This window comes from Lissotriton vulgaris, chromosome 3_1 (assembly GCF_964263255.1).
Source record: "Lissotriton vulgaris chromosome 3_1, aLisVul1.2, whole genome shotgun sequence".
Taxonomy (NCBI): domain Eukaryota; kingdom Metazoa; phylum Chordata; class Amphibia; order Caudata; family Salamandridae; genus Lissotriton; species Lissotriton vulgaris.
Window position 1 is genome coordinate 1,132,263,593 of NC_141689.1, and position 26,222 is coordinate 1,132,289,814.

Consider the following 26,222-nt stretch of genomic DNA (forward strand, 5'->3'; position numbering starts at 1 on the left):
TGGTAGGGTATGACGAGAGCAGTGAAGGCAGTGGGAGGGAGGACTTGGATGATTGGGAGGTGGCGGCTGGAGAGGAGTTTGCCCTCACGCTGTCCGGGGAGGAGTCCGGGGGAGAGGAGGGGTTCGCCATCCTTGAGCAGCCGGTCGACCTTTCGGGGGGCTGGAAAGGGGTTGTGAGGCCCCAGGGTTCCAAGGGCAAAGGCCCTCTGAAGGCGCAGCAGCAGGTGGGAGCAGGGCAGGCGGCGGGGAGTGCTGCAGCACCCGTGCCTGGGAAGGGAGGCCTGGGGGAGCCAGGGCAGTCTTCCATGTTCAACAGGTGGGCCCACATGATTGAGGAGGAGAGGGCCCGCGACCAGCGCCACGTTATTGCGGAATACGAGACGGAGTGGCAGCGCTTATGTGACGCCAGGGAGGCGAAGGCGGGTGGGGTGTCCAAGGGCGATGGGGCCCAGGCACCTGCACGTGGTCGGGGGCCGGCTGGGGGTCGAGGAAAGGGAGCCCCAGGGGCCCAAGGGCAGTGGGTCTGGGTGGAAGGTTCAGGGACTGCCTTGATGGATCAGTGACCTGGTGGCACCGGGGCCTTCCCGAGCGCATACGGCTCGGGGGGGGGGGGGGGGGGGGAACAGGCCAGCAGGGGCAGCTGGCAGAGGCCGGGGTGGGCCGGCGGGGCGCAAAACGGCCTCCAAATGCCGGGACGAAGAAGCAGGGGGGTCCGCAGCAGCCTGCCCTCCAACGAGGGAGCGGGCACCGGCGATGTTGGAGTGTGAATTTACGCCTGGAGTGAAAGGGAAGGGTGCAAAGAGAGTTGTGACTGAAGTGGTGCCGCTGGATGTGCAGGATGAGTGGTTAGACTATGAGGATGAGGAGGATGATTTGGAAGAGGGTGAGTTGCGTGAACCTGAAAGTGTGTGCAAGGCTAGGGTGGCAGCGGCCAGGGTTGGTGCTTTCCAGGAGGCCCGGGACGGCGCCAGTCGGGCCAGCAGAGGGATGTCGAAGCCGGGGGACGCACGGCGACAGGAGAGGGACGCTCCTGCAACTTTGTCAGGTGAGGGCGCTTGGTAGGACGCCTGGATGGAAGGGGGGAGAGGGGAAAGGAAAAAGCCCTGCCGGTTGGTGGGGGTGGGGGATGGGTCTGTGCGGTCTGTGACCCCAGGTGGGGTGGTGCCTGTGAAGGCTGATGAGGGTAAGCAGGTTGCGACGGCCAGCGCGCAGACTGACAAGGCGGAGGACTTGGAGGGGAAGGATGAAGGGGTTGAGAAGCTTCAGAAGAAATTGCCGTACATGGGGCTGGCGATGCCTCTGGGGTCACATTTGTCGGACAAAACGAAGGCGAGGATCTGGAGACATGAATATGTTGATGTGTTTAAGCTCTTGCATAGGGAGATTCAGGTGAAGGAGGGGTCTAAAGAGGAGGAGTGAGAATTGACCAGGAGGCCGAGGGTGCCGGTCACGATGGAGAATTGGGCGTCAGCCTTCTTGATTTATGCGAGTATTTATTGTGAGAAGTTTGGGGATCGGGCTATTGCATTGTTCAAGTATATCGATGTGATCAGGAAGGCGCAGCTTCATTTCTGGGGCTTTGCATGGTTGAGCTACGACGAGGAGTTTAGGGCCAGGGTCAGTGTTAATCCCGACAAACCATGGGGGGACGTAGATCAGCAACTTTGGATTCAGTGGATGTCTTCGACGCAGGCGGCGGCGTCTACGCATACGGCCAGTGGTCTTCCGGTCACTTATCGGTCTTTTCAGCCGCACCCCGCCCACTCTAGGGAGCTGCAGGTGGACAAGGGAACCAGGCTGTGTGGTCTGGATCAGCAGGGCAACAGTACAAGCCAGTCGCTTTCGGGGCCTGCTGGGGGTTCAATAAAGGTTTCTGCAACCGCCACTCCTGTAAATTTAAACATGAGTGTTCGAAGTGCGGGGGGTGTCACCCAGTCACACAGTGCCTCACCTTGGCTACGCCGTCAGAGCAGTGGAAATTTGCCAAGGGTAGGGGGCAGCCGGGGCCGAAGGGCCCATACTCCAGTTAAGGTGGAGGCCATGGGTCCTTGGCTCTCCCGGTACCCTGATAAGGAGGCGGCGTTGTGTTTGTACTGGGGTTTTGTTGAAGGTTTTCGGATTGGATATCAGGGGTCCAGGGAGAGGCGTTGGGCTGAGAATTTGCGGTCCGCCAAGGAATTTCCGGAGGTCGTGGCGCGTAAACTGGAGAAGGAGGTTTCGGAGGGCAGGATTGCGGGTCCTTTTTCTGATTGGCCGATGTTGGATCTCATTGTCTCACCTTTGGGGGTGGTGCCCAAGAAAGAGCAGGGGGAATTCAGATTGATTTATCACTTGTCTTGGCCGGAAGGTGGGTCAGTGAATGATTTCATTGCAGAGGAGGACTCCAGAGTGTTGTATGCGTCAGTGGATGATGCCATAGGTCTGGTGAGGTCCTGCGGGAGGGGGGCAGAGTTGTCCAAGTGTGACATCAAGTCGGCCTTTCGCCTTCTCCCCATTCATCCGGTGGATTTTCCTTTGTTGGGCATGCAGTTTGACGGGGCCATTTTTGTGGACATGGTGTTGCCGATGGGTTGTGCGATTTCCTGCGCGCTCTTCGAAACTTTCAGCTCCTTTTTGCAGTGGGCCTTTGTGGACCGCAGTGGGCACCGGCTGGTGTCTCACTATTTGGATGACTTTCTGTTTGTGGGCACGGGGCGCTCTGGCGAATGTGGAACGGCTTAGCAGCAGTTTCAGTTGTTGGCACAGGATTTTGGGGTGCCATTGGCACCGGAGAAGACGGAAGGGCCCAGTTGTTGCTTGACATTCCTTGGTATTGAATTGGATTTGGTAACTTGGCAGGCGTGTTTACCAGTGACGAAGGTGGCTGAGATGCAGGATGCTTTGAAAGGCGCGCTGGAGGTTCGGAAGCTGGATTTGAGGTCGGTGCAGCGTTTGTTGGGATTGTTGAACTTTGCCTGCAGAGTGGTGAGGGCTGGGAGGACGTTTTGTAAGCGGCTCGGCATGGCCATGTCGGCCATGGCCCTCCCACATCACGGGGTCAGGGTCACGCTGGGAGTCCGGTCCAACTTGCGAGTGTGGCTGGTATTCCTGGAAGACTTCAACGGTGTGTCTTTGGATTTTAGGCGGGACAGGATGGTGTGGCAGGTTCAACTCTACTCAGACGCGGCAGGAGCGGCAGGTTTCGGGATCTTCTGGGACGGTCGCTGGTGTGCGGAGCAGTGGCCGGCTCACTGGCTGCGCCAGGGCAGGAGCATTGCGTTTTTGGAGTTTTTTCCCTTGTTGGTTGCACTGCTGGTGTGGGGCCCAGAATTCAAGAACAGGTCGGTGTTGTTTCATGTGGACAACATGACGGTGGTGGACTTGGTGAACAACCAGAAAGCAAGGGACCTGCGAGTGCTGCGAAGTTTCATGCTGCTGTGTCAGCGTTTCAATGTGCTGTTTCGCGCGCAACATGTGCCTGGCGCAAGCAACGAAATTGTGGTTGCGTTATCTCGTTCGCAGTGGCAGCGCTTCAGGGAGCTGGCGCCGGGAGCGGAGGCTTGCAAGACCAAGGTGCCGGAGGGTATCTGGGCATGGAGGGAGTGAGAGTGGTTGGTTTGGTTGAGAGGTCTTTGGCGGAGTCCACTAGGCGGGCATACAGATTGGCTTGGACTGAGTATGGGGACTTTGTGGGCTTGGGGAAGGATGTGGGGACGTTGCAGAAAGAGGTGTGTGAACAAAGGGTGGTGTGCTTTGTGTTGGACTGCATGGATAGGGGGTTGTCGCAGAAGACGATCGCTGGCAAGTTGGCGGGAGTTTCTTTCTACAGCATGGTGTATTTAGGTTTTGATCCGGCTAGATCGGATCTGCTGAGTCGAATGTTGAAGGGTTGGGGCGGGTGCGGGCGGAGTTGGGTGGGGGGGAGTTGCCACGTGAGGCTGTCAAGTTTGACTTGTTGGAGAAGGTTCTGAAGGAATTGCATTTCTGTTGTTATGACGGGGAGAAGGTGGCGCTGTTTTGCCTGTGAATGATCTGGAGGTTTTTCGGAGTATTTCGTGTGTCAGAGTTGCTGGGGACCCGTGGGGCGCCAGGTCGGATATTTGCTGATGTGCGTGTGGATGGGGCGCGATTGGGCATTTGGTTGGGGGGTTCCAAGACAGACCAGCTGGGGCTGGGCAAGTGGGTAGGGTTGTCGGAGAGTGGGTGTGCGAGCGTGTGCCCGGTGCGAGAGTGGCTGAGTTTTGGTGGTCAAGTGCGGAGGTCAGAGGGGGAAATTTTTGTGCACGGGTCGCGGAAGCGTTTGACGTCATTCCAGTTGTTGGCTGTTTTGCGGATGGCTTTGAGGAGACTGGGCAGGGATCCGGCTCGCTTTGGCACGCATTTGTTTCGGATTGGGGCAGCCACTGCGGCGGCAGGCCTGGGTTGATCGTGGGAGGAGATCAGGAGGATCGGTCGCTGGCGGTCGCGGTGCTGTGAGCGCTATGTGCACAAGTGAGGGTGCAGGGCGCACTGCTTGGACGGCTGCGCTGCTTGGCGTTTTTCTTGTTATGCTTTGGTACTAATCTCTTTCTCTTCGTAGGTTGTGTTCGTGGACCGGGGGCCAAGACGGTCACTTGGGTTGTTGGGCATTCTTTTGTACACTGGGCTTCGAAATACGCTGACAGGCAGGTGTACGGCCGTAGCCTGGGCCTGAGGAGCAGCCATCACGAAGTACAATGGTGGGGTAAGAGTGGAATGCGACGGGGTGAACTGTTGCCGTGGCTAACAAGGAAAGTGTTGCAGCTGGGCTGCCCGGACATGCTTATCGTCCACCTTGGGGAAAATGACTTGGTGAAGCAATCGGGGGTGTCACTGTTGCATTTGATGCAGAGGGACTTGGAGGTGATGAAACGCAATCTGGCTGGCGCCTGTATTGTGTGGACTGAATTTGTTCCACGGAGCATCTGGAGGGGTGCACTCAAGCCTGCGGCCATTGAAAGGGCCCGCAGGAAATTGAACAGGGCAATGAGACTCTTTTGTGCGGATCAGGGTGTCAAAGTGCTGGCTCATGTCGGGCTTCAGCTGGAACAGCCACTTCTTTTCAGAGACGACGGCGTGCATCTTTCTCACATGGGAAACACATTTTACCTGATGGAGCTGCGGGATCTGATTAGCTTTTTGTGGAATGAATTGATCTGGTGTACGAGGGACTGAGTTCGAAAGGTGCACGTTTGGTGGAGCAGGTAACCGCCCTCCGGGGGTTCCCTGGATGGCGAGAACTGGGAGGGGTGGGGAGTCCATGACGGGCAGAATCACCCTTCCAGGGAGGGGGTTACAGGTGCAGGATGGGAGAGAGTGGTAGATGGGAGTGCGATGGATGGAAATGACGGAGGAGTTGGAAAGTGAAAAGGGGAAGTGAATGAGATGCAAAGAGGTCGTGGTGTGATTTGGGAGTGGCTGGTGGAGCACGTGAGTGGATGACGGTTGAAAGGCAGGATGTTGGGGGGATTGTTTAAGTTAATGATGTTATGTTATTGTGAATGTCATGCCTGTCCTAATAAATGGCCTTTTACGCAAACTGATGCGTGGAGTGGTTATTGCGCGAATGCCCATGTTGTCCTAAGCAAACAAAATTGCTGACAAAAAAATAGCTAAAAATATGCTAAATGGTCAATCGAGGAGTACAAATCCATTACAAGCCAGTATGAAATGAGGATGAAAGATGTGTAAAATGACTGAAGTTTTGGTGAGAACCGAATAATACCTATGGGGAAAGGTGCCTTTCTCATTCTAGTCTTCCTTGGCCAAAAAGTCAAATTAGCAGGTAAGAGAAACAGCAATGAAATGTGAGGTTTCTTCATGGGAAATTTGCTAATGCCCGTTTTGAATTTGAAGAAAAAGTTAATTCGAATCCTCACAAAAACGTTGAAATGGGATTACATGAGTGTACGCTTGTGATGCTACAGAGTGCAGCCGCTTGAAGCCTTCACAGCTATGTCTCACTGTACAGTGAAGAGACTTCACAGCTGCTTACTTATCATGCAGTGTAGGTACTGATGATATATATTTAAAATAGCAGCAATCTCTGATGTACTCAATAGCATGTCCCGTGAGTCCGTTTTTCGTCACAAGCTAATGCAAACGTGATACACTCTGGTTGATTGGCTAGTTGGGTGAAGCACCCCCACACTGAATTGTTCTTTGTAGTTCGTTATTGCCATTTCACACTGATAGACTTGTCAAAAGGACGCTGGACATCGTAATGAAAAGCTGCCATTTTGTTTTCTTGTCAAGTACACTGTACACACATTATTAATTGACAGAAACGACAGAAGGTTATACACAAAGCTCATCACTTACAGGAATCCCGCTTTTTGACATCCTCAGTTCGGGTATAAACTGATGCACAGCAAAGCACACCAAATATGTGCTCATCGGGACAGATTGTTGAAAGGTTGTTTTATTCCACCCACGGAGAACTTCGACAGTGCTCTGCAGAGACAACAAATACGTTAGAGATGCTGCATGGGAAACATGGGGTTGAAGCTTTACATTTCACTGTAATGGCACTTGAGAGCAACTAGTGGAAAACTACTGCAGTGGCTTGAAATGGATTTACCCCAGAGGAGCATCCATTACCTTGCATTTAATATACATTTATGCTATGGTGGCGTATGGTTCCTCTTTATGCAGTTGTTCCACGCATGAATAGCTGAAATCGTTGCCCCCCAAAGTGCTCCATCATCTATGTGACAGAATCTGGGGTTGGAGAAGGAGGTTATAAAGTGATGAAGCCCTAAGGAGAAGGCGCGATGAGCAGGCAGCAGTGCATCTGCAAGCTGATGTTATTGTGCCACACACAAGCTTACTGGACCACACAGCACTGACCATGCCTGAGAGGCACTTTCCATGGGGATGCCACTTGACTGACCCTTCACCACCAAACCTCAGGTTTGTTATGCAGCAGCCGCAGCTTGGATGAAGACTGCTACTCTGGTCCAGTTTATTGCATTCCACCAGTCTCATCACTCTCACTGCACAGCTATGGATCCCCAAGTAATTTAAACAATATACATTGGGCTTTTTTTCATGTGCAGTGAGGCCCAGATTGTGGGTATTGACATCTGAGGGCTCTAGAGAGTTATGGCGATGATTAGTTATCCTGGATGTATGACGTTACAACACATGCTTTTACCATGCATGCCTTTACAACGCGGTTTTTACAACGCATGCCTTTACAACGCATAGTGCTTTGGGGCGCTGGATAGTGAATAGTTCAATTTACTATTCCAACTCCAGTCCCCGTGGATAGTAGGGAAGGTGTTGGATACTAAATTAAACCTATTCCCTATCCTAGAGCGCCCCCCAGCGCAATGCGTTGTAATGGTTTGCGTTGTAAAAGTCGCGTCGTAAAGGCACTGCGTGGTAAACGTTGTGTTGTAAAGGATGTTTCCCGTTATCCTACACTTAACGCTTTCTGATTCGTTGGCTCATGAAACAATACACTTTCTCTGACATTTTTGATCAAGTGCTTCGGGTGTGCAATGATGGGGTAATACTGTTGAAATATACATTCATCCTCCATCCATCATTTAGTTGGCGTTACTAATCCATTCACCATGAATTCCTCTTTACCATCCATAATCCATCTGTTTGCATTCCACCCGCTCACCCTCTGTCATCAGTCAGTTCTATCCACCGCCCCCTTGCATTCATTCACCACGAGACAATATTGCATGCAGCACGTGGCAAAATACTCCTGACTAACCGATCACCTCCAGAGTTGTAAACAATATTACAGGGATAATCACACCCCCCACCCACCAAGACCCAAGCCAGAAAACAGGACAGAACACTTCAGACAGGGATTTATTTACCAATAGGAATATGAGTGACCAGTAGATTAGGTTCTAAAATGGCAGTGTTGCTATCTATAGGTAGGAGAACTGGTCCAGGAGAGCACTCAAAATCTAGCACAATATTTCAAACATGAACCCTTGAGAACTATAAACAAAACTCCACTGATGCATTGGAAGTGACATGCACGCTGTACAATTGTAACATGACCTCTCGCTGCATCCCTACATCCATTTTGCTGAGTCTGTGTCCAATATTATTTTCACATTTTCAGCTGTTCCACTATGAGAATTCATAATATGAACTGGTGCTGTCTAATTGCAGCAAATGTATTTAGGTGGGTACATACAGGGACCTATCCAGATGCTCCAAGTGCTGCAGCTGTTCTGGTAGTTCAGGGGCGTTTGACCTGCTGCTGCACATCCCACGCCTACACTTTGCGTCAGGCAAGCCTGCATTGTATTTGTGATGCTTGCGTTGAATTAGTGCTGTTTGAGTTAGTAAAGCTTAGTACCCACACTATTGCCTTTGTCAGTTTAGGTTCTACTGGTCAACAGTTTTTCCAGTGGTAAAAGGAGGATCCTTATAGTGGGACGGTTTCCAACCTAATGATATGCTTCATTCCAGTCCCACAGACTAGGCAAAGCATGGTGGCAAGAGCAAGAGCCATCATCAGAATGAAGCACCCTTAATAAATAGTACAGATGTGTGCTGCAGTATTTGGAATACTAAGAATTCTTCCATGCTACACACACTTGAATATTTTAGTTACAGCTGATGGCATAATCAGGCTTAAGGTAAATGAGAGGGTTGATGCTGCTGCGTGCCCAACAGGAAGGATGACTAGTTTCTGGACACCCCTTTTCAAAACACATCCTCTTCTGGTATATTGCAACTGTAGACCATATCACTGTGCCTCACTTAACCCACATTAATAATTAAGAAAATGCCTTCATTTTTTAAAACAATGTTATTCTTTTTTTGGTGTACACGTAGACATACATCACACGTACAAAGTATCTTCCAGTATACGGTTCTGGACCATGTACGTGATACAAATTTGCCTCCCAAATTAGCTACTGGCGAAATAAACAAAAACTGTTGGAGGGAGAAGGGCGTCCATTATTGGAGTAGCCTATCTAACTTCTGTACGGGTGCAGACCCTTGAAACGAGGGCAAAACAGTGGCAAACTTAACAGGGAGGTGGATATCAGGGAAGAAAATGACTTCATATATAGATGAAGAGGCAGTTAATTTTGGAGATACTTGTGGTGGTAATGCCAGTTGTTTTCCACAAAACAACGTAGTAGTAATAATCAAGAAATGTTACTAGGCTAACACTTTTGTTCATTTGTAATAAGGTCTACCTTGACTACGAATAGAGTTGACGCTCATATGTCTATGCTATGCACTCAAAGGCAGATGTATCCACGTGGTGAAATTAAAAAAACATGTCTTCAGATTCTGAAATTCACTCTTTAGTTCATGAAAAGATTGCTAGGACATTCCAGTTTCCACAGTACAGGTGAAAAATAAACGAGGCACCTATACTCTCCCAATAGGACATTATGAGCGCATAACATAGCCCTTGATGACTCTGAATATTAATTTTGAGTTATATATATTTTTAAGGCTGTATTTATACAGTGCTACATTTGACAGATGTCCTCATTGTTTACTTAGAGGTGTGTGGTGGGAAGGGACATGTTGAGAATCTATTTTGCATTTCCCAAGAGGCATGGTAAACCGACGTACATACCAGGTTTGATAACAAACGTTATTTTGGATGCAGAACCACTACCACAGCACGAGCCTTAAAAATTATACGCGGAATCAAACATAGAATGATTCTAACCATAGTCTTACCTCCACGGGCATGTTCGAGAGTGCGTGGTAGGAGTTGTCATGCAGTATTGTGATGTTGTAGGTCGACTTTTTGTTAGGCTCGTCAAAACAGGGAAATGACTTCCTTGCATCCGTGGGCTCGTGGTCAGTAGCGGCTATGTTCCTTAGAAATGAATGGAAGGCAGCATTAGCAATGGCAGCCACATGTGTAGAGTGACTCTTTCTGGTCTACGATCTGTGAAATATACGTAAGAGCTTTCAAATAAACTAGAGTGATAGCAAACAAGAACACAGTACAATAAACATGGAGACACCCACTCAGTTAAAGACTCTATCGTGGAAAGAAGCTTAAGCCAGAGCGAAAACAAATTAAGTTTAAAGCCACCTTCTTTAATCAAAGTGGCAACACGATTATCTGTTCTGGAATTGCACGAGTTAAGAATTTCTATTGTAGATTCCAACAATCGCAAACTCAGCTGAGTGATGACATCAATGACAGAAAGCATTCGCATCGCTTCTCTGGCACAAAAATGTGCAATGCATGGGCAGTGTTGCAAATGATGACAGCATTTTTCAACTCTGATAGGAAGGTATAGACGAGATGCGGGAGGAACGAGGTTATTGGTTCTCACAGTGCATTCAAATGTTTCTGAAAGCAAAGCTTCGGTAAAAATATGGAGTATCCCTAAATATATAATGGAAGCCAAGCAACAATGTATCGTTTTTCCTGTTTTAGTTAACTTTATGGGGCTGCTTGAACACAAAGCTTAACACATACGGTTGAGCGTTTGTATGTGGCTGATTATGTGTCTATTAAACTGTACAATCAACAAAAAAGGGCCTGCCCTCTGGTGCCCAAGTAAACATTTGCCTCCACTTACTTCAAGCCTTGAACCCCCAACCCCCAAGACTGGGGCTTTCCAAGGCTAGGTGAGGCCACGTAGCCATGCCCTGTGCTCCTGGTCCGATATTTCTCTTTTCCTCTTTTCGGATTCTTGTCTGCTGTGTGTCACATCCGGGATGTCACAGGATGACTAGGGCGGCTATCGGAAGCATTTTATTGGTGAGCACTATTCTGATCACCATTGCAGTTTCCTGAGGGCACATATCCTTGCCGTAGCTCCTACTGCAAAGCCCACCGCACATGGGAGCCTTCACTTACCGCCACGGTATCATCAGCCCACAAAGCCTGTCCACAGGAATGCCTGAGACCTAGCTGCTCACCCCAAACTTACACTATGCAAGCCATTTCGTGTTGGCAGTTATCTGTACCTACCAGACTGAGGCCCCATTTTATGTCTCCAGTATCCGCCTCGCTGCCATCCTGGCTCTAGTTGCTCGTCATCCTTCCCTGTACTATAAACTCGTTGACTCACCCTAACAGCCACCCTTGCGGCGCACCGGGGGATTGCCCGGTGCCCGCAACGGCCAGTCCGGGCCTGTTGAAAGCTTCTGAAGTCTACTGATAACACATCTCGATCACTGATAGCAGCCTCAGAGTGAACCAGATGATGGCTATTGCAATTCTTCTTTGCAATCCAAAATGTGCTCAGCAACTGAGCACCACTTGCAAGTCAAAGGCTCTCCACCACTATCCTAACGCGGCTGTGGAGGCAATCCCTAGTACACACTTAATTAGCATGCAGCAGCCGTCTTAGTTGCTATCCGGCATCAAGTGCCATAATAAAACATTGCCCGAGCCACGGAAAGCGAGGAGGATTATGGAAAGGGGCGACCACTCGGTCCCCCCGAACGTATGGCAGAGTACCACGATCCCCCCGGGAAGCCATCTTGGGCGGGAGGCGAGTCTCGGCTGGTATGCCCGAAGCGGCGTAGCCGGGGCGCGCTTTTACCCGCCCTAGAGTGGGCTGGCCTAGACACTGACGCGGCTGGCCACGCCCTCGGGGCAGGCAGGGGCGGGTTTACGCCCGCCCTGAAGACGGATAAAAGGGGACGCAAGACCAGAAGGCATCCTCTTGTTCCTGTGCTCTGAAGCTGCACCTCCTCGCTGCACGTGAGCTCGAGACGGAACGAAGAGCCAATTTTGAGCATTGTAATCTTTCTTTTGTTTTACAGATACTCTGTCGGAGAAATGCCCAAGAAAGGCGGAAAGAGAATGACGACTGAACAGATGCTTCGGGTCCTCATGAAGGAGATGACCGAGCTGAAGAAGCGGGTGGCGGAAAGAGAGGGGGAAGGGGGGCCGGAACGTCCTTCGGCTGGAGCAGCCCCAGGAGGGAGAGCCAAGAGGCCAAGGAGGGGACCAGCTGGGGGAGACGTCCCGGTTCCCTGTACCCCGCTCGAAGCGCCAACCCCAGTACCCGTGGAGGGGAATCCGATTCCCGTGGTGGTCACCCCGGTGTCCAATGAAGATATGCCGCCCGAGCTGGCAGCACAACTTGCAGCGTGGTTGGGCGAAAGTAGTGAGGGCGCCACGGCTGTCGACGCGCAGGCGCTGATGAAGCAATTGCGCGAGAAACGGGATGCAGCCAAGGTGTCCGCGCCGGCTGCAGTAGTTGACAAGCCACAAGGGACGATTACGACCGCAGAGGCAGCATCCGGGGCAGGTAAGCAGCCATTGCCGATTGCGAGGGATGAGTCAGCACCCTCTCGTAGAGAAAGGTTGGGTCAACATGTGCCTTTGGCAATTAAAGAGAAGATTTGGGCGGGGGAATATGTGAACATCTTCTCGTTGCTTGTTGATCATTATGAGGTGGAGCATGTTAAGGGCCAGAAAGACCTCATGCATCCGAGTGTTTGGCGCGCAAAAATGGCCGCCTTTAAAGTGAATGAGAATATTGGCAATTGGGGCAAAGCATGGGGGATTTTTACGTCGATCTTGGGGGAACGTAGGCCCGAGTTGCTTTCCGAGTTGCCGACCTATCAGTCGCGAATCATGGGGTACTCGACGTCACACCAGGGTAACCATTGGTTCTGCTACGATAATCTTTTTAGAAAGGCTAAAGAGCATAATAAAAGCTTAACCTGGGATTGTTATGATTCTTTGACATGGGATAAAATGAAGGAGACAGGTATGTTGAAAATGCCATTGGTAGGGAGTAATGTTGGCGAATCCTCCCGCCAATATGCGGGGACGCCCTTTCGATCAGGTACGGGTACCGACGATTACTCGAGACCTGCCGGCAATACAGGGAAAAGGGGGTTCTGCTGGAATTTCAACAGAGGTAAATGTACTAGGCCCCAGGGATCGTGTAAATTTAAACACGAATGTAGTGGGTGCGGGTCGTCCCACCCTGAGTCCACGTGCAGAGCCAAAACGGGTGATAACGGGGGTAGAGGAGGCGCCAAACAGGTCTAACATAGTCCGAGGGGCGCCTTTACCTACCCCGATTGATACCTTGGCGATGATTCCCTGGCTCAGTGAATACCCGGATCGTACTTCTGCTGGGGTGCTGCGGAACGGGTTTTTGTATGGTTTCCGCATCCCAGTAGGGGACTTTCAGGGTGTGGAGAAGTGTAAAAATCAACTTTCGGTCCTGCAGCATACGACCGTGGTACAGGATAAGATCCGGAAAGAGGTTACTCGAGGTCGGGTCGCCGGCCCGTTTAGTGTACCCCCGGTGCAGAGTTTTGTTTGTTCTCCTTTAGGGGTGGTCCCCAAGAAGGACCCGGGTGAGTTCCGACTGATTCATAATTTATCAGCTCCACGTGGTCTTTCTGTAAACGATGCAATAGACCCGGAAGTGTGTTCGGTGCGGTACGCATCCTTCGATGAGGCCGTAGCCATTTTGAATCGCCTGGGGCCCGGGGCGCTGATGGCGAAGTCAGATATCGAGTCAGCGTTCCGATTGCTCCCGGTACACCCAGACGACCAGCGTCTCCTGGGTTTCATGTTTCAGGGTCATTATTGCATGGATAGGTGTATGCCGATGGGGTGCTCTATATCTTGTGCCTATTTCGAGAAATTCAGTAGTTTTCTACAATGGGTCTTCACAAAGAGGACGGGTTTCCAACATGTAATGCATTACCTTGATGATTTTCTGTTCCTTGGGGCAGCCGGGGATCTCGAATGTGGCCAGGCCTTGGCCGAATTTTGTGTGTTAATGAAGCAGTTTGGTGTGCCATTGGCACCAGGTAAGACGGTGGGTCCTGCGACTTGCCTCGAGTTTCTGGGGATCGAGTTAGACTCCAGTGAGGGTTGTTTTCGTTTACCAGCTGACAAAGTGTGGAAGTTCAGGGCAGCCCTGCAAATGTGTATAAATGGATCTAAAGTTACGCTGCATCAATTACAGCAGTTGGTGGGACAGTTGAATTTTGCCCTGAGGGTTATACCGATGGCCCGCCCCTTTTCCCGTTCAATTGCCCAAGCTATGGTCGGCCTAAAGGAGGGTCATCATCGCACTAGACTATCGGCTGAGGTCCGCCAGGACATGCGCATTTGGTTAGCATTTCTGGCGGATTTTAATGGTCGAGTCGTCTGGAACAAACCGGCCGTGTCCTCTGAAGAGCTGGGGCTATGGACAGATTCGGCAGGTAGCATAGGTTTTGGTGCCATCTTCGGCACAAAATGGTCGGCACAAAGGTGGCCGGCATGGTGGCATGACAATGGACTGACAAGTAATATTGCTTTCCTGGAACTTTTCCCAATTTTGGTGGCCCTGAGAACCTGGCCCGAAGGGTTCAAAGATCACTCTGTGGTATTTTGGTCTGACAATATGACCGTGGTCGAGTGCATCAATAGCCAGGCAGCACGATGTAAACTGATTTTAAGACTGCTCAAAGAAATTGTTTTACTGTGTATGCAACTGAATGTGCTATTCAGAGCAAAACATGTCCCGGGGGTAATGAATCAGGCGGCTGATGCACTGTCTCGTTTTCATATGCAGGCTGTCTCGGGTTTCCTTCCCACAGCGGACCCAGAGCCGGCACCCTTTCCCGAAGCTCTCTGGTCTCTCGGTGCCCCGAACTTCGTCACCTCGTGGGAGAGAGTCTAGCACCAAGGACGAGGAAGGCATATGAAGGGGCGTTTTGGTCCTATTTAGCCTTTTTGGGGACTGATAGAGAGGGGCTTTGGGGCCACGAGGAATGGGTAGTGAATTTTCTGATGTCCTTACGTAGGGCTGGGAAATCGGTGGCTACGGCCCAGAGGCATCGTGCTGCCATTTCCTTTGTTGCCAGGGCTCATGGTATCCAGGACCCGACAGCGTCTTTCGTTGTACAGAAAGCGCTGCGTGGGTGGCAACGCCTTGAGGGTCGCAGAGTAGATGAGAGGCGCCCGATAGGTTTGGATAGGTTGGCCCAGTTGTTGGCCACACTCCCTGCCACATGTTCATCTCAGTTTGAGACGGTGTTGTTCCGAGCCGCTTTTACGCTGGCATTTCATGGGGCGATGCGGGTAAGCGAACTGGTGGCAAGGAACAAACAGGATGTGACAGGGGGTTTGTGCCAGGAACACGTTCGGATCAGAGGAGAGACAATGACTGTCTCCTTTGTCAGGTCCAAGACCGATCAAGGTGGGATGGGTGACTGCATAATCATACGCAGGATTCCCGGGTCCTCCATGTGTCCGGTAAAGTGTTTAGAAGACTACCTAGCACGAAGGGTGGCATCATGGGGGGGGACCTTGTTGAGACACGCGGACGCCACCCCACTGACGAAATTTCAGTTTCAGCGGGTGCTTGCGATGTCAATTGCCGCTGCGGGCTTGAACCCGGGCGAGTTTGGGACCCATTCCTTTCGGATAGGGGCTGCTACAGAAGCTACAGCTAGGGGTCTTAATGTTGAACAAGTGAAACGAGTGGGGCGTTGGTCCTCCAAGTGTTATAAGAGGTATGTGCGGTTGCACATGTTGTGAAGCTGTAATGATGTACTCACGCTTCTTGTTTTTGTTTGGTTTTCAGTTGCGCAAGCCTACGAGGCGGGGCGGACTATGCAGTCGACCCAACACCGGGCCAGCGGTCAGACATCACCGGCTGTGAAAAAGGAGGTGTGGGTCGTGGGCCACTCATACGTGAGGCGTGCCGCGGACGTATTCAAAGCAGGTGACATGATTCACGTAGCTGGGGAATACGGGTACAGTGTGTCCTTCTACGGAAGAGGCGGTCTCTGTATTGACCAGTTTCAAGCATTTTTCGAGGGTTTGTTAGGGCGGACGAGGTCACCGCCGTCTATAGTCATAGTACATCTAGGGGGCAATGATTTGGTCACCACCGGTAGACGGCTTCTCCTGGAGGCAATGCTTTCCACTGTAAGTTGGTTGGCGAGGAGAGTTCCGGGGTGCACAATTGCGTGGTCCCATATGATCCCACGAAAGGTGTGGCGAGGGGCTATTTCTGTTCCTGCTTTGAATCACTCTGTGAGAAAGCTTAATAACAAAGTGAGTAGGTTGTTCCGTTCCAGGACATTGCATTCTATTTCGCATGGCTGTATTAATGATGACAGTATGTATTTGGGGGATGGTGTGCATTTGTCTCGGGGGGGGAATGAGTTACTCATAGGGGACTTCTTAGCATGGTTAAAAACGTTACAACATGACCTTTAGGTAGGAGCTTTGTGGGGGGTCCGGATAGCCGGTCAACTATCCGGCCTGTGGCGGTAAGGTCATGATCGGTGAGCACTAATTGGAAGATCCCTATGAGTGGGCGTCACCCAACACGGATGGGAGCGCTCGGGAGAGGTGGCCATTGGCCCCTCAACGGGGAGGCGGTCCCTTCTAAGGATGGGTCGCCGAAAGAAAAGGAAAGGCGGTCAAGGCCCCTTCCTGTGTAGGAGGGGTTACAGCCCCCTCCTGGGGAATTTCCCGGGGCCAGTGACGTCTGCGACGGCAGATGTGGTAAGTTGTGCGGGGTTTGGGGGGGGTCTACGCTACCTTCTAGATACCTCACACGAGTCCTCGAACGACCTTTAAGTGGCTTCGAGTTTTATTGGTGCCCCCGTCAAGTCAAGGGAAATTGGTAGTTGCACTTGAGGTACGCCTCAGTGCTGTCGCCCCTCACAAGTGGGGGGGGGGTATTTCTGGTTAGGGATCTTGACACCGGTTACGACCTTGCCGTTGGCCCTTAAACGTTAGGATGTACAATTTCAAAATTTCAAGTAAATGTTTTGTAGGATGTTAGTTCGGCTAGGAGAACCTCTGTATTAGAGAATCTGTTAAGGTTAGCCAAACATCGCAATGTGGTAATGAAATTGAACATTAATATGAAACTGTTGATTTAATGTTTTAATTTTGTTTTAATAAATACGGCCGGGAGGGTCACTCCCTCCCTCTTCCAAAAACTTCAAGAACTGTTTCCTGTTTCCCTCCTTTGGGGATTGTGTTGAGAGGGGGTGGCGGGTATCTCAGCCATATGGAAAGGGGCGACCACTCGGTCCCCCCGAACGTATGGCAGAGTACCACGATCCCCCCGGGAAGCCATCTTGGGCGGGAGGCGAGTCTCGGCTGGTATGCCCGAAGCGGCGTAGCCGGGGCGCGCTTTTACCCGCCCTAGAGTGGGCTGGCCTAGACACTGACGCGGCTGGCCACGCCCTCGGGGCAGGCAGGGGCGGGTTTACGCCCGCCCTGAAGACGGATAAAAGGGGACGCAAGACCAGAAGGCATCCTCTTGTTCCTGTGCTCTGAAGCTGCACCTCCTCGCTGCACGTGAGCTCGAGACGGAACGAAGAGCCAATTTTGACCCACCCACCAGCCCCTGAAGACAGCCAGTTGTTTTGAATAAAAGTTGATGGATAATTCTAATTTCGTTTACAGGTTGTGGTATTATCGTGTTGAATTTGAGTGTGTAATAAAGAATGGTCTATTTCATTTATGTTTTGTGATTAAAGAAATTCGGCTTTAGTGTTCATTTATAAGCATGCTTTTAATACGGTCGTAGTAGCCAATGTATTTTTAGTTTAGTAGGTTAGTTAGCATTGTCGTATTTATTTTGGTCGGGCGGTAAGGTCATGATCGGTGAGCACTAATTGGAAGATCCCTATGAGTGGGCGTCACCCAACACGGATGGGAGCGCTCGGGAGAGGTGGCCATTGGCCCCTCAACGGGGAGGCGGTCCCTTCTAAGGATGGGTCGCCGAAAGAAAAGGAAAGGCGGTCAAGGCCCCTTCCTGTGTAGGAGGGGTTACAGCCCCCTCCTGGGGAATTTCCCGGGGCCAGTGACGTCTGCGACGGCAGATGTGGTAAGTTGTGCGGGGTTTGGGGGGGGGGTCTACGCTACCTTCTAGATACCTCACACGAGTCCTCGAACGACCTTTAAGTGGCGTCGAGTTTTATTGGTGCCCCCGTCAAGTCAAGGGAAATTGGTAGTTGCACTTGAGGTACGCCTCAGTGCTGTCGCCCCTCACAAGTGGGGGGGGGTATTTCTGGTTAGGGATCTTGACACCGGTTACGACCTTGCCGTTGGCCCTTAAACGTTAGGATGTACAATTTCAAAATTTCAAGTAAATGTTTTGTAGGATGTTAGTTCGGCTAGGAGAACCTCTGTATTAGAGAATCTGTTAAGGTTAGCCAAACATCGCAATGTGGTAATGAAATTGTACATTAATATGAAACTGTTGATTTAATGTTTTAATTTTGTTTTAATAAATACGGCCGGGAGGGTCACTCCCTCCCTCTTCCAAAAACTTCAAGAACTGTTTCCTGTTTCCCTCCTTTGGGGATTGTGTTGAGAGGGGGTGGCGGGTATCTCAGCCATATGAACTGACTCTACCGGTGCTGGTTCCTTGGCAAACGTGCGCACTTCTTGTAATACACGGAGGATTGTTGACAGTTATGCGTCCCTCCTTATCTAAGACAGGATCCCGCATCAGCAGTTATTTCAAAATCTCCCCCGTCTGTCATTTCTTTACTGGAACCAGTAAATAAAACGAATTTCGTAGTGCGCCCTGCATCGCAAAATGCAATGAAGCGCACGCTACGAAATTCATTTTATTAATTAAATTGTTTACTTACCTCCAATTATCCATATTCTGGTTTTTAGCATCCCCCACACGGCCCCTCCCCACCCCGCCTTCTGCCCCACCGGAACTCCCTCCACAGGCCGTGGCTGGTGTCTCACCAGGCATCACCAACACTAAAGCCAGCCCTGATTGTTGCAACTTCCACAACATATTTTATTTATGTACAACAATCCACTCATTGCTTTAAAAAACTATGCACCCAAAAACCAGAACATAAATGTATTCATGCATTATAAATATGAATTTAACAGTTTTTCGAACGTGTATAGAAGACACTGTAGTGTAGCAGAGCTATTTGCAGAAAAACTACTGATTTAATAAAAAAAATTGAATTACCCCTCAGAGAAGCGAATATGCATGTATACTTTGTCACACCAATAACACTCCAACAAATTCTCACTCTAAGTAGTGAGGAAGTAAAAGGTCAAGAACGGACCATGCTCTGAAGAAATGACAAAAGCTTAATAGTCATCTTCTAAAGAGAAGTGACATTTTGCATAAATGATTACTTTTGGCGAATATGCAAAACGTGTATACTAAATGCCAGAATTAAAATCGGCATACACCTCGATAATTGTGAAGAATGGGCTGAACTTTGCGACTGAAACTAATTCATACTCACTGCTAATGACAAAGGTTAAAGTGACATTATAGTTAGGTGAAAATTTAATTTAAAATGGCACATTTTAAAGTCTGAAAAACACTGAAATTCATAAGTTATAGTTAACTGAACTAACTATAATGCGCATCTTGCCGTGCACTGTCGTCATCAATGAAGAGATGTCAGATGTCATCATTGATTTTATCAATGATGTAGTAGTACATGTCATGAGTGATGTCACATGAGAGTTCATAAGCAGTGCATGGCAAGGGTGTGAGTTCCAGTGGTTTTCAGAGCTTCAGCTGACTTTTTTACTATAACGTAACTCTGATTTTTTAATCAGTGAATTTCTGATGTTTTTTTGTGTAAAGTAAGATCTTATTACCATACCTAACTTCAACGTCACTTTAAACTTTGCTTTTTTAAAATTATTTTCTGACAATTTATTTTACTTAATCTAACAATATAAAGAAATTTAATTTTAAGTGGCGCAGAACTGCTGGTTCTGTCAAAGTGTGAAAGAACCAAAGCATAAAAGATAGTTCTATTGGCTTTATCAGGGGGTCTACACTTCAACATAAGACACACCTATTGGTTTTGTCAAAAAGCCACTAAAATAATCGAACATATTTCTTATTAATACACACACCAAAATTATAATTTTTGTCATTGTTAGAAACGGGACCCTGGCTGGCCAAGACTCGCGTCGAGGTCAGTCAGGGATCACCATTCCTAAGGTCAGGGCAAGGGAGTCACACACCAAGGTAACCCCCGCTCACCCTCTAGGTAACGTGGGGCGAGCAGTCTAGGCTAAATTTGGAGGCGGTATGAGTTAAGCATTTGCGCACGCACCCTAGCAACAACACCCAAGGCCCACCACAACGGAAAACTCCACACAAGGATATATATATATAAAAAATAGCCTTTGTATTTATAGTAAACAAAACACATTAGATAACACACGCAACCTTTACAATGTGCCAGGGGCACGGGCAGAATTTACAAGGGGAATTATGTACAGGACAGGGCCACCTGGACCACTGTCAGGGGTAGGCACTTGTTTAGAAAGTAATACTGGTAGATATACACTTATGTTGTAAACATTGGAATGATTAGCACCAAAATTGTAAATGCAACACAGATCCAGTAATCACTGGAACAGAGTAAAGACCTCCTACGCAACCCTAAAACACTGTAGGAAATCACGCAGGTAACTAGGACCTTATCATCAGGACCTAAGGAAGGAATACCAACACCTAAGCAATTCACTATTAGCAAAGGGAAGGAAGCCTAAACATAAAGTGGGACATCAACAATCCTCTATGCAGGTCACTCTTAGCAAAGGGGATAAACATAAAATGGGACATCGACAATCCTCTATGCAGGTCACTCTTAGCAAAGTGGATAAACATAAAATGGGACATCAACAATTGCACATGAGATAATCAACACAGAGGTGCAGATTAGAACATTTTGCGCAAGAATCACATAGCAAGAAATTACAATGCGCGGGGTGCACATAGCACAACACTCACAATGTCCCTCAGGCCAACTGGCCTTGAGAGGGGCGGAATGCCCTGAGTCTCAGTGTCAGGGAAGGTGCGCAGGCAGCACAGCAAACAAACCTAAACGTAGCAGTTGTCCACAAAGTGCTGGGCAACTGATGCAGGAAAAGTTAGGGCAACGTGGGAGCCAGGAGGGCTCAAGGACAAGGTGGGGAGACACAGCGTGGGAGCCTCGGGGCTACAACCAACTAGCTGCCTGTGTCCCCCCTAGAGCCTCTCAGGGCTCTCTGAACAAATGCGCAAATGTAGAGCTTCAGTGCTCTCAAAATAATCAAAATGCCCCAGAGCCTCTCTCAGGGCTCTACACGATGTGGGCAATGAGCCTCGCTGGGCTCGCAGAAGGAAATGCCCTGAGCCACTCGGGGCTCTCAAGAACCAATGCAGGCTGGTGGAGCCTCTCGGGCTCAAAGAACAGAATGGCCCCTCAGAGCCTTGCAGGCTCGCACAGCACAAATGGGGGCGTTGGAGTCCCTCACGGGGGACTCAGGATCAAGAAAAATGCCCCCTGAAGCCCTCGGGCTTCACACAGCAGTGCGCGCAAGATCGCGATACGGGGGAGGGGCGGACACCGACAATGTGTCCTGACGCCCCTCTCCTCTGCAGGCACTCACCGGGTCTCTGGGTGGCAGGGCGGCTCCTCGGCGGCTCGGCTGGGACCGCGGGCGGGCTCCCCTCCACTCGGGAGCCTCGGCGGACACGGGAGCCGGCTGCTCCTCTCGTGCTCCCGCCTGGACCTGTCTCTCCTACACGCCGCCTGACTTCCGCCGGGGCCGCCAATGGCAGCGGCCCTGGGGGTCAGGAGGCGGGACTTCCGGGTCGCGGAAGGCAGCGGCCCGGCAACAGCTTCCAGTGCTCCCGGGCTGCGGCGGTGATTTCTTGGCAATGCCGGGTGGGCACCGGCTCGAAAATAAATAAAATAACACGGGGCAATGCCGGGTGGCACCGGCCTTAAATTAAAAGATAAAGCGAGGTGGCACTCGCTACTTCGAAAATCGGCAGATCGCTCCCATGCCGGGTGGGCATTGGCAATGTCGATAAAGCGCTCCCAAGCGCTCGGGGAGCAGGCACAGCGCTCTCAAGCGCCAAGGGAAGCGCGCTCGGCGCTTCAAGGAAAACAAAGCGCGCCTAGCGCTATACTCAAAAGTCAGAGCGCCTCCAGGCGCAGCAAAGCTCCAGCAGGGTCTGGAGGCAGGCAGAGGGGCAAGGCAGGGCCAGAGCCAGCACACTGGGTCTCCAGGCAGGGAGACAGCCAAGTGGCGGTCCTCTTGGCCCCAGCAGCAGTAGCAGCCCCCTCTGGCAAGATCCTGGAAGAAAACCACAGACAGGACAAATTGTATAGGGACACAGCCCCTTCTTATACAGAAAAATCCCTTTGTCTCAGGGTGCAGGGTGGGGGAAAAACCAGTCGCAGCTGGTTTTGAAGTACTCTGTTTACCTCAACCACCCTCTCTATTCACTGGCAGGGCTAGGGACATCAGTCGCACTACAGGGGGTGGAGCCAGCATTGTCTGGGGAAAGTCCGGGCCCATGCAGCCTTCCTGGAGCCAGGCTCACCAGCCAGCTCCAGCCAATCACACTGCAGGCATATTTTACAGTAATATGCCAAGTCATACAAAATGGCATTTCTACACATGACACACACATACCACATACACCATTGCGAAGCATTCATTCCCACGAACTCGCACATACCAAATTCGAGCATGCACTCCCCACGCATCAGGAACTACTAGGGACACAGACATTCCCCATGCATCCCTATGGGAGAGCAGGCCAGCCTAACTACATGCACGCACTTTACTCTGGGACACAGAGAAAAAGTGCGCACAGACCAGAAAATCATCCACGCATATCACAGATTAAAAGAAAAAAGATTAGGGGTGAACCTGCCTTAAGGCCAAGTCCAACAGTCATAATACGTCAAAGTGAAGTATTTCATTACAAAAACGATAAAGATGTGTTTGATTCTTTCTTTAACACCTCAGAGCCACAAAATGCAGCCATAGGATCAATTACATGGGATCCCTCAACTCCTGCTGAAGAACAGAAAACTCCAGCATACAGTGCTTAAGAAATAGAAAGCTCTCCCGGTATGATGCATTCAGTGACCCAAGAGACATACAGGGGCAGATTTACAACGTTTTTTTGCGGTCGCAAACTGGGATTCTGTCCGTTTAAGACTGCAAAATTGGTCTGCCCCATGCACAAACCATATTTAGGGAGTTGGTAACCTATTACCGACTCGCAAAATATGGTTTGCGACTCGCTAATGGGAAGGGGGGTGCAAAGGGCATCCCTTCCTAATAGCGAGTCCAACAGCAATGTATGATTGTTTTGCGACCATATTTGTGTTTGCAAAACACTTGCAGTTTACCACCTACTTCAAGTAGGTAGTAAACCACTCACAAATGGGAAGGGGTCCCCAGGGAACTTCTTCCCCTTTGTAAATGGGTGCGAAAATATTTTTTAAGAGTAGGCAGTGGTCCCAGGGACCACTGCCTGCCCTTAAAAAATGAAACTAAAAAGATTCATTTTTCTTTTTTAAATGCATCCTGTTTTCCATACAGGAAAACGGGCTGCATTTAAAAAAAACCAAAAACTGCTTTATTGCAAAAGCAGCCACAGACATGGTGGTCTGCTGACCTCAGCAGGCCGCCATCCCTGGGAGTGCCACCCATTCCCAATGGGGTTGCAAATTGCGCTTGCTTCATGAATATTAATGAGGCATGCAATTTGCAACACCATTGGGAATCGCACAGTGTCTGAGACACTGTTGTACATTCACATTGACGAGTCGCAATTCAACGCAATGTGCAACTTGCAAAAGTGAATGGTCGTACATCTGGCCCACAGTGTTTTTTTAAAAAAAAACTCTGGGGGGCTGCTCTGAACTCGGCATGCCACTACCACAATTATATAATTAATTGGTGGTGTCCCTGCTCTCCTTGGGATACCACAACAACTACAATAATATTAAAACAGCCCACACAGGTCATTATGGGGAACCGATGGGTGGGAGCAGTGAAAATGTAATGAGCTGCATAGCCTCAATACTGAAGCTGCAAGGACACAACTTATGTTCCATTTTATTTTTTGGGTGACCCAATCCCACCTTCGGCACCCACTGCCTAAGTAATGGGAACACAAAAAGTCCACTCACATGCTGTCAAGCACCGGTGTAGCGAAACTTGAGGGGGCCCCCTGTAAGGTACATAGAGGTTCCCCCTTCGGACTCAATCAGGGGCACTCTGCCCAGAGTACTGTGCTGAGGGGGCCCCCTGGAGCTTGGTGGCCCCCAGCACCACGGGGGCCTGTGTTACGCCGCTGCAGTCAAGCTGGCTCCTCGCTTGCCATCATAGACAGTACTGGCTTGGGAATCAGCATCTTCTTTCTCAGTGTATCTGCAGTGTGCGCCCTGCTACCCCGGTGATGGCACACTGCACAACAGGAGGGCACACAGCAATGTGGAGAGTGTCAGTGGCACTCTACCTCCACATATAAGTGCTTTGGGGTCCGAGGGAAAGGGTCCTGGGCCAGGACACCTTACAACACATGCAGTCCCTGGAAAAAAGGTGGACCCCGGAGGATTTTTCTACCTCCAGGAGGAGGATGCTATGGATGTACCCTATCTAACTGCAAAAAAAACAAAAAAACTGTGCAACCCCTCCCTCATGCGCTCTAGACCAGCCTTGGGGGATGATAACTGAAAAGTGCAGTCCTGCCCCAATTTTTTTATTTTATTTTATTTTTACCACAGTACTACCAGTTTTTGACCCCAAGGAGGTCCCACTTCGATTGCCCCCACAACGCGTTGGGAGCCAGCGTATCCCTACCACAACACTACATGTTTTTCCTTTTCTTCCTATAACACAGAGACTGAGTCCCAACATCCTAAAATGTCTGCCATACATCTTTGTAGATGTTGACGGCTGCCAATCAGATTTTATATTTTGATCTACAAGTCCTGCATTACTACTGCTGCCTGAAATCGCTATAAATTCTGAACCTTAAATTTAGTTTAATTCCGTTCAGTCGTTTCAGCTGTTGCACTGTTTAAAACTCTAATGGGAATTTCTCGGCTCCCGTTTGACGAATCACCCTGAAAGTTTCCATGAAGGAGATGTGGTAGATTAACCTTTGTTTTGGTAGTTTGAATTTGGTTACCTGCCCCAAAGTTATTTGCAAAATGTAAAATCCATTATCGATGGCAATCCAATCCTAGCTATAACTACGCAGTGGCGAATGCCACTGTGTAATACACAATTTAAGAGAGATCTTGAATTCTGATGGGCTTACTTGACATCCAGATGACGTCCAAGCCTTGTCTTTGGATTATGAATGTATTTGCATTGTGTAATTTTCCAAAGTGGGCTTGTGAACTATATATAGCAGGGTCAGCAGAACTTATGAATAGATTGTTTTCTCTTCCCAGCTTATGTCCACATGTAAATGGCTTCTCTGCCTTTAAGAATCCCAGTTTTATCATCTTTACATGTGATGAGAGATCTTGTCCTTGTGTTTTCACTATTTAATTATGTCTTCTTCAGCAAAAACATCTTTAGAAGGCAAAAGTGGCAAAACAACCCACGCTGATTAAAACGTCCCTCTCTGTTATTGTAGCAAACGCCTCCACTCTCGCGTAGAGTCCTCTGACTCCAAGCGGAAGTTCTTTCAAAAACTACATGGAGGTCTTTCCTGGTATTATAAACTGGCACAACTTTGCAACCAGTGACCTCATTTTGACCAGCAATTAGAAGTAATTCATATTAACAAAACACATTGTCGTTTTTCATGAAGGCCTAGCAGTCTTTAAATATGTCTACACATTTGCATTGTCTGATAGGTCCATTTCTGTTTGTGCCTAGACTCAGAGGGAGCAATGTCCGGGAAAAGCTACAGCCCAGGCAACGCGTGTACAGGCATGGACTTATTATAAACAAAAAACGAACAATTTTGTCTTGCAGAGTAGTACAGGAAACCATTTTACCAATAAAGGCCTCTCGATTTACAGAATAAAACAGTTTCCGTACATTGCAGAGTATAAGTATACAAAGTTGCAGAGCTCTAACCTGCATGCATGTGCTTCTGGTTTTACAAGGGGATACTTATAATATGTTTCAAAATGTGTCTCTTGGGGATAAGGATAAGGCTTGTTGATCTTTACACCATAGGGCTACCGGAAGCAAAGCATTTCATCAAGGAACAGCCTGCAGAATAGCATTTAATCACATTTTCACGCAAGTGTGTCATTAGTAGCCCCATAACATTTGTAGATACTGACCCTCAAAGAGAGATCCAACATATCTAGGACTCTCACATTTCAAATGAATTCTGCAATGAACTGCTGCTTTGAGAAATCAATCCTGTAAATATGAATTGACAATAACTATTAAAAAAAAACATTTTCACGACAAAGAATGTTCCATCATGCCCTCCTTCATTATAATATAAGTACATATGGCGATGTTTTCTGCTGCAGACAAA

The 26,222-nt window shown here is 49.5% G+C and overlaps 2 protein-coding genes across 2 annotated transcripts in view; one reads left to right on the forward strand and one right to left on the reverse strand.

Moving 5' to 3' along the window:
• The window catches only part of ENPEP (glutamyl aminopeptidase), a 354,204-nt gene that overhangs the window by 271,058 nt on the left and 56,924 nt on the right, over window positions 1-26,222 (reverse strand). The window contains exons 2-3 of the mRNA XM_086961606.1: window positions 9,682-9,823; window positions 6,319-6,450 (exon numbers count right to left, since the gene is read on the reverse strand). Coding sequence (XP_086817732.1) covers window positions 6,319-6,450; window positions 9,682-9,823 — 274 coding nt within the window. The remainder of the gene's footprint in view (window positions 1-6,318; window positions 6,451-9,681; window positions 9,824-26,222) is intronic.
• LOC147727532 (uncharacterized) lies at window positions 754-5,172 on the forward strand. The gene is made up of 2 exons (XM_086962748.1): window positions 754-1,045; window positions 4,559-5,172. The coding sequence occupies exons 1-2, from the start codon at window positions 754-756 to the stop codon at window positions 5,170-5,172; spliced, it is 906 nt and encodes a 301-aa protein (XP_086818874.1).